The 13,623-nt window shown below is 46.4% G+C and overlaps 1 protein-coding gene across 2 annotated transcripts in view; it reads left to right on the plus strand.

Annotated features, from left to right (window-relative positions):
- Nucleotides 1-13,623, plus strand: part of Wapl (cohesin release factor wings apart-like) — an 84,513-nt gene that overhangs the window by 40,319 nt on the left and 30,571 nt on the right. For both annotated transcript variants that reach the window (XM_077686146.1, XM_077686147.1), the window contains one exon: nucleotides 7,610-7,827. In XM_077686146.1, coding sequence (XP_077542272.1) covers nucleotides 7,610-7,827 — 218 coding nt within the window. The remainder of the gene's footprint in view (nucleotides 1-7,609; nucleotides 7,828-13,623) is intronic.

Consider the following 13,623-nt stretch of genomic DNA (forward strand, 5'->3'; position numbering starts at 1 on the left):
GACAGGGGGGGGGGGGGGGGGGGGGGGGGGGAGGAGAGAGTATGAGCGAGCCCTAAAGTGGGTACTTTGACCGATATTGCATATGCATAGTACATACACTTTGTTCTTTCTATACGGCTGCAGCACCCCTGCAGTGTTCGCACGATGGCAAAGAATCGCGTAAACACTGTTTCCAAAGCTTAGCACCGGCACTTGGAAAAGGCCTAGCGCATGCGGTCAAGCTTGTAAAGACACATGATGAGCTGAGCAAATAAATCAAGAATATAACTAGGCGCAATTATTAACCAGCTATAAAACATCAGGCGCGACCATCAGCATTAGCTAGGCTCTTTTAAATCCCCTCACGACGAGGGAGGTTTTCCCGAAACCGTTCGTCAAACAATTCGGATCGCTGCCTGACGTTGCCTCAAGGCGGCTTACATTTTTAGCGATTTTAGTCTGGTAATTTAAACAGCTGTAATGAAATATTCTGATGACGGACAGCTGTAAAATCGAAAGTTAGACCAGTTGGACTGCTCACGGTTACCGGCAGATTGCACACAATGGATGGGGAATAACCCCTCTACTTGAGGCCTTTCTTACCTTTTTCACCGAACGGAACGGGAAGAATGCATGCATGGGAATAATGAAACCCGAACTTCACTTAACCCGAGTTTTTTATTAGATAAAAAGACTGACGAGGGCAGACTCGCCTACGGGTGCACAACTTTGAGTATTGATAGCCCTGTTTTCAATCTCACCGAAGTCGCGTTTATCGGCAGCGGCCTTGTTCTTCACAGTAGAGCGGACCGTCTGCTTAGACAGGCCTGTACTTCTGGCGATGTTGGCCTGTTTTTCCGCATGTTCAACAATGTTGATTACGATTAATTTTTCCGAAAGTGAAATCAGCTACCCTGCCGCTCATGCCGCTGGTTGCACAAAAAAAAAAAAAAAGCCACTGGCACTGGCATGGCTTGGCTTGGCTGCGCCAACGACCCGGCTGCCAGCAATGTTGCCAGACATAACAGTTTTCTTGACAAAATAAACGAAGAAAAAGCACATCGGGTGCCGGCCCCGCTGAAGTCCACTATAAACATTCAGTGGAAACAAATTTTGCCTAATATTTAGTCTGTTGTAGCCGATAGTCTGCTCTAGCCGGGTCCGTTATGAGCGGAGTGGACTCCATTTAAAATGCATGGGGACCAGACAAACCAACAGAAATGGTCTGTTGTAACCGGAAGTCCGTTGTTGCCGGATCCACTATAACAAGCGTAGACTGTATAAAAATTATTTGTTTCAAGTTTACAATAAGATTGATATTATTATTATTACAACTCGGCAGTCTTTTTATGAACCAAACTGGTATTGTGTCTTCATGGACTCTATGAAACCTGGTGATGATACGTGCAATAATGAAACCAGAACAGGAGATTTTGGTCGTGAACAATTGTTTGGCCCTGCATGTTTTATCCGATGCAAGTTTGACAGGCTAAATTCTGGAGATATGTATGGGCTTCTATAGGAACTTCAAAGGGAGTTAAGACTACTTTGTCACATACAGTGGTTTGCTATAACGAGGTTTGACTGTACTTCGAACTGTAATAGCGCTCTGCAAATTGAAGCATAGCGAACACTTATTTGCGAAAAAATTTACCTTTCAGATTCCTGTGTCTACAGAATATGTGGGGCAGTTTAAGCCATCTTAAAGGGACACTCAGGACAAAACCGAAGTTGGTCTAATAGATAGATTGGCATCTGCAGAAATTGAATGTACCAGTCTCTGGGGCAGTACCTTGAAAATAATTGCGTAAATAATCAAGAAATGAAGCTATCAGTCGCCGAGCAGAGATGACGTAAACAGTGAGTGAGCGGATGTGCCAACAGTCACATGACGAACAACGGAACGAGAAACGCACACACAAGCTCTCAAAGAAACACATAAAATCTTTATTTGCATGTTAACTTTTATAAGTCAAACAATTATAAATTTACGTGCCGGCAAGTAGTGCGTCTGCTTTCCACGGTTTCGCTCTTCTGTAGGCAGTAATTTGCACCTAATAGAACAAGTTCTGTGTTCCGTCACGTAGCGCTGTCTGCCCGTACGAAGTTTCGCACCCAGGCCGGCGGCCGAAGCTGTATGTGCGTTGTGGTTACGTTCGCTTCGCTATGAAATTTGACGGCGTGCTCCTGCTGGCGGGTGGATTGTGCTTACTACGTTGGAATTATCAATAGTGACGATTCAACCCCGCACCGGGTATGTAAAGTGTATGCAGGTTTTTTTTTTTTTTTTTTTAATCTTCTTGGCTTACGCCTGAGGGAAGTAACTTATACCCCGGCTACACTAGCGTCCGAATGTCATTTGACTCAAATGGGGTGCTTCAATGCCATTCAGAAACCGCCGTGCTACACTACAGTTTCGATGGCATTTGAAAGCCTTCACAATTGCTTGCTGTGCTGTAGTGGCGCTGTTGTCGCCCAATTCTGTTTTCGTACAACAATCAAATTTAGGAGCAGTCTAAGGCAGTAAAATGATATTAAGGGGGCACATGGGTCTTTGATCAAAAACTTTATTTTTACAGTTATTATGATAAAAATTGGGGTGCACATGTAGTTTCTCATTCTGATTGTAGATATAAAATTTGTTTTTGAGTAAAATGATTATATTCAAATTTATTTGGATTTTTATATTCAATTTTTTGACAGCCTTTCTAAAAAAACTGCTGGAGGGATGCAGCTAAACAGGGAACTAGTGAACTGTGCACAAATCAAAGAGTGCAACAAGACTAACATTATCGTTCTATCTGGTCTGTAGCAGAAGTTACGACCACTGATCTCCACTTAGTTGCTGGATGGCGCTTCGCCGCTGTCGCGGCCGGGCGCGCGCACGGCCACCGGAAGCTCAACGGCTCGTCCCGGAAGTCGGGCGTCTGCTATGCTTTTCAACCGCTGATGAGCATCCCGATTGGCGGATTTTGGCATTTTGTTCTCACTTTATTGCATTTTGGCTATACACATTGCGTTCAGATCGCAACATATGCTATACCGAAATATGCGACGTTAATATGAAGCAGAATTTAATTGCAAAGGAGAACGAAAATGTCACTTGGGTCTTGGTTTGGGAGATGACGCAGCTCTAACGGGATTTATGCTAGAAATTTATGCTAGGGATTTATGCTAGAAAGAAAACAACGTGGGCACGGCGACAGGCTGTAGCCGAGTTCGTGCGCCCGTTCTGTCAAAACAGTTGTCAGTAAAGTGGTCACTGCAGAGCCTGCTGCCTGGGGATGGAGAGCTAGTTACACGGGCACAGTTAACCACGGTTAAGCAAACCGCGGTTAGACAAAACCGCAGTTTGCTGCGTTACACGACAGACGAAACTGCGGTTACGTCGCTAACCATGGTTAGCGCAAACTGAGCTTGGCACCTCAGTTCGGTCACGCTAACCGCACTTTCTGCAGCCGCAGTGCTCAAAATCGCACAATTCAGTTCGGACGCAAGTGGCGGCGCATCAGCGGAGGCGGAAAAAAAAATCACCTGGCGTTCGGAAGAGACAAAGGTTCTCAAATAGCGGGCGCCCAAAAGCTGTCCCCAAGACGCGCTTACGTTCTTTGCATCGCTCTCGCAATCAGCGCGACTGCCCGTCAGCAGCGGATCAACTACGACAAACGCCGTGCTAAATTTGTAAATTCCGCACGTCGTCCGCCAGAAATGTATACAGCAGGCAATCTTGAAGCGTTTTCAGCACACGGAAACGATCGGCGCGCGCGTCGGCCGTGCTTGTAAACACGCCGGCGCGCCTGCCCGCACGGCACTGCTTGCGGCCCGAACCGTCCCAGACCACGGCAGCAACAGCTTATCGCATCGCCGCTCTTTGAAATCAATCTGATCGCGGAAAAGAACTTCCGCATTCGAGAAAATGGATGTTAGTGCGGTGAAAAATTGTGCTATGGATTGTAATTATTCGCAGTTGTAGAGATAGCGGTGGTCAAATATCTATACCGCGATGCTAAAACAGACCTAAGCAAACCAAGCCGGTTGCGAGCTGTTGGGGAAGCCCCTCTTCTCGCCGCGCACGAGTGCGTTGCGTTTGTGTCAGAAGCGAATGCTTTAACGATATTTCTTTTTGTCTACACTGCTTCTCTTTTTTTTATCGTGAAGTTAAAAGTGTGGTAATTTATTTTTGTTGCGCTCATAATCAAGTGACTGCGGTTACCAAACTTGCAATTTCGCGTGCAACATCCAAAACCGCAGTTGGCGATAACCGCGGTTAAAGTTTAGTAACCACGGTTAAACTTAACTGCGGTTACTTTCGCCGTGTAACTAGGGTATAAGTTTGCCACCCAACGCCGGTATAAATCCGGCTTAGAGCGAGGGAATCTGCGTAACAAGAGCCCCAGCTTAAAAACGACACTGATATGACATTTGCGTTTCGCTGCGTATCACGCACGTCGTTCAGAATATTGTAATACTTCCAAGTAGAACGTCTTCCCAGACGACTTCTCTGGTCTGCTTGTGCAGTTTACGGCGCAACAAGCAGGCATTTTTGGCGGAATGCGTGCGAAACCAGCCCATGCGTAGCATGCGCTATGCTGGAACGGCCCGACTTCCGGGACGAGCGCTCGAACTTCCGGCGGCCGTGCGCCGGAGACCTCGAAGCGCCATCCAGCAACTCTGGTGGAGATCAGTGGTTACGACCATTTGAAGTTTGGGCCTGGAAGGCAAAACCGGTTTTTCTGGTTGCCACCTTTCAAGCCCAATATTCAAATGGTCATAACTTCTGCTACAGACCAGATAGAACGATAATGTTAGTCTTATTGCACTCTTTGATTTGTGCACAGTTCACTGGTTCCCTGTTTAGCTGCATCCCTCCAGCAGTTTTTTACAAAGGCTGTCAAAAAATTGAATATAAAAATCCAAATAAATTTGAATATAATCATTTTACTCAAAAACAAATTTGATATCTACAATCAGAATGAGAAACTACATGAGCCCCCCAATTTTCATCATCATAATTACAAAAATAAACTTTTTTGGTTTAAGACCAGTGAGCCCCCTTATTAAATTAGAAGAGACACCAGTTTTGACTCTAATGTAGTTGCTGTTTGCGTAGTTTTTTTTTTTGCAACTGACCCACTGGTTATGAGAGTATCAAAACTAAATATGTTGATTTCATATTTTAAGTAAATGAACAGTGAACAAAGTTCCACAAACAAAAATATTTTGTTTCTTTTACGTACAGAAGTATTACATTTTTTATTGCCGATCCAAGACTCTGCGTGCGAGTGTGCTAGAAATGGCATTTGAAATCCCAAATGTCTCTCTCGGTGCTTATTTGGCTCGAATGTCATTTGAGTTGAATGGCATTTCAAAACCCAGTGTAGCAGCACAACTTGGAATTTCAGTCAAATGACATTCGGGCGCTAGTGTAGCAGGGGTATTAGTTGCCCCCGTAAATCGCAAAAAGCAAGTGCTACCCTTACAACGAAGAGAAGGTTATCAGTCGCCTGTTAATTTCACGCTTCAGCCTCAAAGCGCTTGCTGTAATGATGTTTGTTCGAAACCATTTCTTGATTGTCTTGAAGTTGAATAAAATGTGTGCGTCAAACCGTGTTTCTTGATTCAGGGCATTGTGTGCTGCTATGCTTCCACTATGGTGCGTAATAAAATGGTACTATTTGTATCATGTTGTGCACATAGTTCACTGGCACCAAGTTGTTCATTATTGGTGGCTTGGGCGCTCGTAAAAGCTCTAGGCACACTTCTGGCGCAGATGGGCTAATAGGCAACTCGCTTCGCAAAACATTCGACAGATGGGGCAGTAAGCGTTACCGTATTGCGACAGAAAAAATTTCGCTTTGCCTGCTGTTACAAGTTAAACTAACAGATGGCACCATGTTGTTGAGCCAAGTGCATCGAAGCGACTAAAACCCAACTATCCATAGTGAAAATGCAGATCAAAAGAGCGTCCCTGGCGTCGTTCTCGCTGCAGTCGCACTGTCCGCTAGACATTTTGTAGGTGAAGTAAAAGGCTGCGTGGCACATTCACATTGTTTAACCACCATCTCGCGTCCCGTGCAGCACAAAGACAGAGAGTGGCAGGTAACAAGTGTAGGCAGGCAAGTTGTTTTGTCATGTGCGTCGAGTGCGTGACCAGTGGCTCCTGTGGCTGCGATGGTTTTCTCGGTAGGTTTTAGTTTCCCTGCTAGACCACACCGCTGTCTCACTTGCTTCTGGCAACCGTTTACGTCACGCAAAACGTCATGAAATGGTGCAAGGAATGAAAGGCGTTTTTCAATTGGTAATTTCTTGGCAGTTAAAGCATCTTTTGCCACCAAATAAATGCTGAGAGGGCTTCGGGGCAGTTGAACTTTCGTCTGAGCCCAATTTGCTGTTTGCCTTCAGTGTCCCTTTAATTTAAGTGCATACCTTTTGCTGTACAGTTGTAGGCTCCTTTAGGCCCAGGGACCATTTTCAGCTTTTCTTTTCTTTTTGCCTTCTTGTTTCCGTTCTCTTCTTAGTCCTTTTTATTGAGCCCGTAAGTGCTAAAATCTTAAAATCGTGTTGATCGTTCTGTGAACCAAGGTCACTGAGGAAAACAATGCTGCGCAAGCGAGAGCATTGCTAGGCAATGCCCAGGTGTGTCAGGCATGCTAGCCACAGCAGCTGCTGTGTGTGCTACTGGAGAATGTGGTAGTTGCACAGTATGTGCAGATGACAACATTCAGAGGAAGTTAGCGTATAAATAGCCAGATTTCGGATTACGGGGTGTTGTCACCTTGCGTTTGCGCGGGACATCGCCTCTAGAGCTTTCCTCGTCTCGCAATATTTTCAAAGAGGTGGATGGGTCAATTACTTTGACTGATGTCGATGCTCACTGTCACAGTTGCTGAGTTCAACAGCGTAAATGACACCAAACTCAACATGTATCCGTTGGTCCCGAAGGGGTGGCTAAACTACGAGCGCAAGTAGCGCTGAAATTGCCCTGTAAAAGAAAATAAAAACAATATGGACGAAACAGAAAAGGCAAGATAACCAAGAATACCCAAGCAACGCTCTTCCACTCAAACGCTACCATTCGCATTCGCCTAAGTGAAACGACTTCCTTTTTTTTTTTTTTTCTTGTTGACAGGCTACTGTGTACACATTGTTCTGACCTGTAAACATGCAAGAGAAGTATGCACTGCTGGTCTGGTGGTCTGAATGTGTGTGTTCAAGGAGGTGGTAAGTTGGGCGTGTTGATATGACTCCATTTTTGGTTCAACGGCGCAAATTGAACGAGGACAATGCGGGCACCCATGTTGTCCTCTTCGCTTTGGCCTCGCCCAATTTGCGCTGTTGAACCAAAAATTATGTGCGTGTGTTTCATGTTTTGTGTACACTGGTCAGTGGTCTAATGCCAGGTGACTGTGAACGTGGCAGAGGTGTCTTAAATTGTAGGTTTACAGACTCCTGGTGTGCATGTTGCGGGCCTTGCAATCCGGTGATACTCACTGGACGTTGCAGACAATGAAACCTGCCACAGGGAACTTACAATGCTTTGGAGTTTTCTTGTTAATGATCTTTGTCGTCACTCCGCGCGGCTTGGTACTCGTTTCTCCCACCACAATGCCCGTCCCATGGTGCCTTGCAGGCTGTTGCTGCTGTGCCAGTCAAGCCTGCTGGAGCACCCAGTGTTGAGCGAGCCCACTGCTACTGCTGGCAGCAGCAACGGGGGTAACAGTGGTGGCAAGGCTGGCGAGAGCCAGATCACCTCGGTGGTTCTGCAGAGCATGCGGGGGCCTGGTGCGGTCTTCTTCTCCTGCCTCCTGTCAGTTCTGCGCGTCCTGTTGAACATGACCCATGACAGTGGTGAGCTTGCATTTCTCTGCCCGCACTCATTCCTCAGCTTGCGCTTACCCAGGCACTGAACGGCGCATGGGTTTTTAGTGTATGTGTTGCCATGCATGCATGCACAAGCACTACCGAGTGAGTCGTCATGGTTGCCATTGCTGTCGTCATTGGCTCAGACGGTTTTATAGTCGAAAGCAATGTCCGGGCCAGCTTTATGAGAGGAATTTGATGCTAATCAAGTGCGCCGGCATTTTTAAGCAACTTTTACTCTGCTAGATCTGCACCATAGTCAAAAGACCCCTTTTTTTTTTTTTTTTTTTCCTTGGGTTTCTCCTACCCACTGGTGTTGAAAATAGAACGGAAACTAAAGAACAATCCTGTTTGTCTGGTGGGGAAAGAAATACAGCATTGGGCTGGATGAGTGGCTCATCTCTGGTGTTGGTGCAACGCGGGCCTGGGGGCTGAAAGGTTACCGTATTTATAGAATCTAACGCGCCCTCGATTGTAACGTGCACCTGTTTTTCGAGGACCGAAGAAGAAAAAAACGCTATGTCCTTGATTGTAATGCGCACTAGACTCATTATTTAGTACAACAATGCAACTTTTTCTCGCTTGGAATAAGCAAGGTTTATTCGAAAGGTGGCATGAAATGAAATGCACTGGCTATTGCCGGCAAGACAGTCACCATGACGACGGTCCGGTGCAGCGCCGTCGCTGCCCCAGCAGCTCTGTCGTTTGGGTCTCTGAGCCGCTCGCTGCTGCTGCAGGTACTCCGCTAGGTCTTGAATTTGGGGATATCGTCCCTTCTTTGGTCCGCTGAACCCTTTCCGTGTCGCCTTGCTTGTGAAAATTTTCTCTTTCTGCTTGCGCCAGTCCCGCACGCAAGTCTTTGAACACTGAACGCATGTGACGAGGCCCGATTTCCATCGCTTTCCGTGCACAAGATTACTTTCTTCTTAAACGCAGCATCGTGGTGAACCCGCCGTGTTTTTGCAGTGGGAAATTCCATGGTGGAAAGAACAGAGGAACGCAAAAAAAGACCACGCAGACAATAAAGGCAAAGATGCGCCTACTAAAAATGCTTCAGTAGTCAAGCAGCCATCTTGAAACGTCGATGGAGATATGGCCATACGGCGATGCAGTTTTGAGTCGTACTCGATTGTAACGCTCATGTGATTTTGGGACCGATTTTTCCAGAAAAAGGTGCGTGTTAGGTTCGAATAAATACGGTATATCTGCAGTTACGTGGATAAAGAATCAGTTGGAAGTTTGCGGTCGTCCGTGTGTATACTTTTCGTCCCGTGTGTTTCTTCTGCGCTACATTTGACCACCATGAATTACCAACTAGCCCAGTCTACAGCTTTACTAAGTTACATTCCTGCTTGAAGTGCGATCTGGAATGCTGCAAATGACGTCGTGTCGTGTGGGACCGCAGCGAGTGCCATCCGCGAACTCTGCGGGGCAGTGGAGGGTCAGTGTAATGCAGTGTGCTGTCGTGCCAGTGGTTGGAGCCCAACAAGCGAGTGGAGGGTCGCTGGAACTGGCATTGGGCTTCATTCAAGAGAACTGAGCTGTCAGGTCAGGTGGCAGCGGCAGCAGTCATGGGCCAGACTAAGCATAGACTGGTTGGTTGTAGGGTTTAACACGTCGACGCAGCACAGGTGATGAAGTGCGCCGTAGTGGCGGGCTCTGGATTAATTTTGACCACCTGGGGATCTTTAACCCTTTCAGGGTCGAATTTTTTTTCGCCAAATGCGACCCCCCAGGGTCGATTTTTGTTATTGCTGATTTAAATTATTCGGATGAATCTATTTCGAGAAAAAATTATTGTAATTTTTTTAGGGTGACCATAAAGTGACAAAAAAATTGTTTGTGTTGTTACATACATGTGGTTTATTCATGAGTAACACAAGAAAAATTCTAAATAAAAACGAGAGTAATAAGCTGGCACCTTTTGAGTGATTCGAAATCAGATAAATATCAGTTTCGCGGGCGCAAAAAGCGGGAGGCGCCCAGAGGACAATACCGAAACCAGCCGCTGCGCGTGGGCGCGCGGCCGGATGCGCGAGCGATAGACGGCGCACCGCTCCTATAAAATACAAAAAAAAAAACGAGAAAAGAGCCTCATCAGTTTCGCAGGCGCCCTTGGTCTGTGGCAGGTGCAAGAAGCGAGAGGCGCCCGGTGGGCGATACTCAGTGCGCCCCCTCGTTACCGGATGCGCAAGCGATAGCCGGCATGCCACTGAGGTAATTGATAAAAAAATAAAAAAAGACCCATTGGCGCAAGAAAATAATTTGACGTATTTCCGTAGTGTGGCAGCACATGCCAAGCAAGAGAAGTTGGCGAAAAAGGCGCGCTTTTTAAACATACAAGCGATGACGTACATATACGTTATTGACCATTTTGAAGGTGTTTGCAGAGGACATATATGTACATCCGTGACCCTGAAAGGGTTAACGTGTGCCGAAATAAAAATGGCCGCCGCGGCCGGGAATCAAAACCGTGACCTCATGCTCAGCAGCACAACGCCTTGGCCACTGAGCCACCGCGGCGGGTACTAAGCATAGACTGGAGGAGGGCACCCAGACAATAGTGTGTATGAGAAATACCGAAATTACTTGCGTAATCATCCCACTTTCTTTTCTAAAAGAATTGATGCAAAGTTGGGGGCGCGATCATTGCAAGGGGGTAAATTCTGAGGAAATGTTTTGGGCTACAGGCAGGGGAATTGAAACATGTTGCATAATGGAATGTTACAGGTGCCGTACGCAGAAACTTAATTTTGAACAAGACTTACCTTTGTAATTTTGTACATTCATTATGTACAAGAATTGCACTGTGCCTGTTTATTTGTTGGTGAATGCAAGCTTACTCAGAGTCCAAATTTGAGCTGTCATCACACACTGCCTCATCAGGGTCCACATTCCATTGCTGACTATGTCTTCATGCTCCCAGACAGAGCAAGTAGTCCTCCGTGGTGTCGAGTGAGTGCGATATCGCAGTCCTCTTGGAACTCTTGACGATTACATCATTGCCAATCTTGCTTCATGCTTCCAGAGCCTAAGTGCAAAGTACCATATTTTTTCGGATATTAGGCGGTCCTGGTTATAAGGCGAGGGTGCAGTTTGAAGAGTCAAAAAGGAAAAAAAGTATATTTCTACCAATATCAGGCTATAGAAACGAAGGAAGGAAGGCAAGGCAGTTAAGTTCCTTACCTTTCAGCAAAGCAGACACCAATTATTCATGGACTATCAGCGCACAAAGATATTTATTCGGAGCAATATGACAGACGCAATCAGAAACTGCTATCCTCAGGGGTGGTGGTATCAAATAGTCTTCCTACTTGCACACTTGAAGAGGTCAGCGTATTTGGTGCTGCCAACAGTGTTAGAAATGCAGCACTTGCGGAATGATGCCGCCACCATGGCTTTGGGGATCAGTGCCCAAGCGTATACCAACCACTGAGTGAGCATTTAAGGGGTGCCTGCTTTTGAAGCACTGAGAAAGAAAATCTTTCAGGAGGAACTTCAAGCACTCCAAAAAAAGGCAAAATGGTGTCGACTTGTTTACAAGCTTTGCAGCTACTACTGGCGCTTGAAGCGACTACTGCTGGCTTAGCTCGATGACATGGTCGAAGGCATCTGCTGCCATAGCGTCTGCTGTATCATGAGCTATTCAGTACACTTGCAGCTGCCAAAACTCGGTAATTACTTTCTGCAAACTGCGTTTCAGTAAGTTTTACCTTAAAATCTCTAACGGTGTTGTTGGGTTCTTTTGAAAGCTTCGAAATGGTCAAAAGGTGGAAACCAAACTCACACCAAAATCGCCATATTGCTATACCGAGCTTTGAATATAAGGCGGGGTATGACTTTGAAACTATGGATTTTGGAAAAAAAACCTCGCCTTATATTTGAATAAATACGGTAGCTCGACTGACAGCCTTTGGATTGTGCCATCTGAAGTCAAAGCATGGTTGCCCACGGCCATCTAGTCCGCATACAGCCTCCTAACATTACCCTTGAATGGATACGTCAAGAGGCTGTAGCACTGGCTGAGGCCACCCGATATAGCAGCAATGTCTGTGCATATTTCTTCCAGCTTTGCACGAATACTTTCCACTGGGTAGCCACAAAAGCTTTCCACTGCAAGAAGTGAGGGAAGAAGTGTTCCCAGTTGTTGCCTGACAGTTGAGGTCCAATCGACCGTGAGGTCTGCTGTCATCTACCCCTCTTTTGGCACCCGGATGTGGATACCACAAGGAAAAGTTTCCTTTGGAAGGGTCTTCTGTTTGAAAATAACGGAAGGTGGCAGCTTTAGTCTTTCTGCTGTGACGGCCAACATCACAGTGGACCTCTGTTTTTCAGCACCCAACATTTTGATGACACTGCATGCACCCTTCTCCTTGACTGTCTTGTTTCGTGGCATGTTGAAGCTCAGTGGGGTCTGATCAGTGGGGTCTGATCTGACCACTGCTTGAACTGAAGTATTGAGCAGGGATTCCTGCCTCCTGGCAATTGTGCATGCTTGGTTCTGGATCAGTTATATTTTTGGCATTATTGTCAATGCCATCACAGTTTGGTATATATGGTATTCACCGGAAAATTTTGCGGTCAATTCCTTCGCTTGGAAGCTCTGGAAATGGTCATGTCTGTGCCAAATGGCGCAGCTTGTGCCACGGCGCCCGCACCTCGATGGGGGGGGGGAAAGCACTGGCGTGTGTCATCTGCCCCATTCAACCCGATTCGTGGCGGTGGTATCAACAGATATGTTATTAATCGCATTCACATTGGAGTGGAGGCATTATTTTGCATTCGGTGGGGGACAGTTTGAACCATCAAACACACGGGTGCTTAGCACGGACAGTACCGCCATCTCACGGAGCCCGACGTAACGCGTTACGGTGCACATACGTGGTTGTCCGCATGCATGCCACGCCAGTGAATACAACCTATACAGCCTACTAGCTAAATGCCAGCTGAACCTAACCTAGTGTGTCCTTGAATGAAGGTGAAATGAACGGTGTCGCAGCTGTCAGTGGCACCTCTCTCTTCTGACCAAAGTTGCAACCAATTATTGAGGGAGGTGACAAAAAATTGTCAGCGTTATGCCCGCAGCCTTCGACCATACAGCATGGGTGAAATACGAACTAAAGCTCGAATTCGGGCTTGTAGGTTACGTGGCATGTCGGTGAAACAGTGCAGGGACGAGGACGAAAGGAAAAGGAGACGGAAGTGGCGGTAGTTTTCGCTCTCTCTCGTCGCCTGTGATTTCGCTCCTACGATTTTTCACTGGCATGTACTAAAGCAAGTTTTTTTCGGGATGATCAAATATACACCGCTTAAATCCGTAATTCTGTCGCGAAACAACTTTTTTGAATCACAATTCCAGCCCTTTACATTGTCCTTAAAGATTGACATTTGTTGCCACAATCAACAGAACAGAACTTCATTTTTATTGTCACCAGATTGTAGTGACAGGACATGCAATTGTGAGGATAAGGGCATTTAAAAAGAAGTTGCCAATTTTGCTCAACCTTGCACGAAATGAAGACACATGGCTGGGATTTACAGGCAATAAGCGCTAGCTTGTAGGCGGCTTCTGGAGATCCAAAACGACATGTGCAGGAATCTTCTGGAAGCTTTTCAAAACGTCCCCACCTGCTGGAGCAGCAAACGTGCACTGCCGTTGGGCCCCAATTTTTGCAGAGCTGTTCGATTCCATGGGTAACTAAACATGAGAGTGGAAACCAGTGGCCACTGTAGTGCAAGCGTTGCTCCCGGAACAGGTTGCAACATAATTGCCTGCTGACCAGC

This window comes from Haemaphysalis longicornis, unplaced genomic scaffold (genome assembly GCF_048455015.1).
Source record: "Haemaphysalis longicornis isolate Haplotype H1 unplaced genomic scaffold, Haemaphysalis longicornis Haplotype H1 scaffold_1, whole genome shotgun sequence".
In the NCBI taxonomy this organism is placed as follows: Eukaryota; Metazoa; Arthropoda; class Arachnida; order Ixodida; family Ixodidae; genus Haemaphysalis; species Haemaphysalis longicornis.